Below are 1,675 nucleotides of genomic sequence, written 5' to 3'. Positions count from 1 at the left end.
ATAGTCCAATGCATGCGGCTCGCTATATAGACAAATTTCCAGCATTAGTGATATATGATCAGGTATTATGCATGTATTATGTCTTATTAATTATTATTATGCACATTGTATTTTACGATAGTTTGTTGAAGAAGCCCAGAGAGTATTGAAAGTGGAAAACTTAAGGAAGGTAGCATTTGACAGGTGGACAGATGTGCAACCATGCATTCTTGATTTGGGCAAAAGAGAAAGACAAAAAAAAAGTATCTCGGACATATTCTCTACAATGGATTCTGAAGGTATTTGTCAAAATACTACTGTGATAATTGTCAATTTTTTAGAATACAATAATATACTGCCAATGATACTATTAGTATATTTAGTTCCATCTGATAGTCGTCAAAAAGTAGACCATGAAGCTATCATTTCTTTTATACCTGTAAGTAACTATCAAATGATTCGTTTTATTATTTATATTACCTTCATTAAAGGCATCAGTAGATATTAAAAGAACCGCAACATCAGTTCATTCCCCTACACCAACTCTTCTTTGTTGTTTGGAATTAAAAAAATCGATTCTAGTAGTGGACAAAACTGTGGTTTTGGAGCTGCCGATAGAGGAGAGTGCAATAGCCTTACTGATATCATATTACAACTTTAATATAGGTTATCCTAAAGGATTTCACCGTTACTTTATGCTACTTGAGATGCTACTACTTGATATCAAACAAGCTAAAGTTGATCGAAAAGTCCAAACTATTTTGTCCTGTCTTCACAAGTCGTCAGCTAGTATTGAACCCTAAACTGAAAGAAATAATTAATTATGGTATAAACTATTATAGGCACTTTTACTATGTCACTTATAGAAATAAACTTTATTGAGATACTTTTATACATAGAGACTTATTTATAGGTACTTTTTAGACACTTTCATTGATCTTTTATTGTTAGATTTATAGTATTTATTTTTTAAATATTTTTTGTTTATTTGAACTATCCACTGTGCAAATGTTGCGGAACCACTATTATTGATAGCTTTTTCACACCTATAGTAGTGGAAATCTCCACTTTTTAAAGTGTAATTTAACCACTTATGGAGTGAGCTATATGATGACTTTTGAACACACCTTTTTTGGTGTGAACAACCCACCTTTATTTTTGCAGTGTATCATTAGTAGTACTCCTACTCACTCCACTGGTGCCACTAATGTTATAAATCCTACCAGCACTAGTACTCCTACCAGTGCTGCTAATGAGTTGAATTCTCCTTTTGCTGCTATAGTGTTTATTGCTGCTACTATCTTTGGACTCGCCATTTAAAACTAAACTAACTCATACTTATTGCATGCACACACGCTATAGATCTATATTAGATTATTCTAGTATAACATTATCAATTAGATCTAGCTATTAATTATTAATTCTTTTCATGCAGTTTGATGCTACCGGTTGTATATTTAGCTACTTGTATTGAATTATTCATATAGGTGCTTTTCACTTCATTTGTTGTATACATTTAACCTTTGTAGCCACCTGAGATTTTGCAAGACAATCGAATACCACAATATATTCATCATGCATGTACAGTGAATCCAGGCTGCTATTCGCTAAATTTGTTCACACAAATGTAGTTCATATACTAAATACAACATGGTCCTCCTTTATTAAATTTAAAAAGACTTAAGGCCTTCATACA

The 1,675-nt window shown here is 32.1% G+C and overlaps 1 protein-coding gene across 2 annotated transcripts; it reads left to right on the top strand.

The window, feature by feature from the left end:
* Positions 1–6: 6 nt before the first annotated feature.
* On the top strand, positions 7–1,004 carry LOC109586526 (uncharacterized). Of its 2 annotated transcripts, XM_020002724.1 has the most exons (4): positions 7–62; positions 122–278; positions 321–418; positions 471–1,004. In XM_020002724.1, the coding sequence occupies exons 1-4, from the start codon at positions 9–11 to the stop codon at positions 780–782; spliced, it is 621 nt and encodes a 206-aa protein (XP_019858283.1). In that variant the 5' UTR covers positions 7–8; the 3' UTR covers positions 783–1,004. The 2 variants fall into 2 exon arrangements, with proteins under 2 accessions (XP_019858283.1, XP_019858282.1); XM_020002723.1 differs by having other exon boundaries at positions 122–418.
* Positions 1,005–1,675: the final 671 nt, after the last annotated feature.

The sequence above is a fragment of the Amphimedon queenslandica genome, unplaced genomic scaffold (genome assembly GCF_000090795.2).
Source record: "Amphimedon queenslandica unplaced genomic scaffold, v1.1 AMPQUscaffold_12850, whole genome shotgun sequence".
NCBI lineage: Eukaryota > Metazoa > Porifera > Demospongiae > Haplosclerida > Niphatidae > Amphimedon > Amphimedon queenslandica.
The sequence above is the reverse complement of the archived record's forward strand: the minus strand, read 5'-3'. Positions and strand labels throughout refer to the sequence as shown.

Bases quoted from the DNA above. Each gene is read 5' to 3' on its own strand.
- LOC109586526 (XM_020002723.1), top strand. From the start codon at position 9: ATGCATGCGGCTCGCTATATAGACAAATTTCCAGCATTAGTGATATAT. The intron at 63-121 runs GTATTATGCATG...ATTTTACGATAG, and splicing joins CATTAGTGATATATGATCAG to TTTGTTGAAGAAGCCCAGAG. The intron at 419-470 runs GTAAGTAACTAT...CCTTCATTAAAG, and splicing joins CTATCATTTCTTTTATACCT to GCATCAGTAGATATTAAAAG.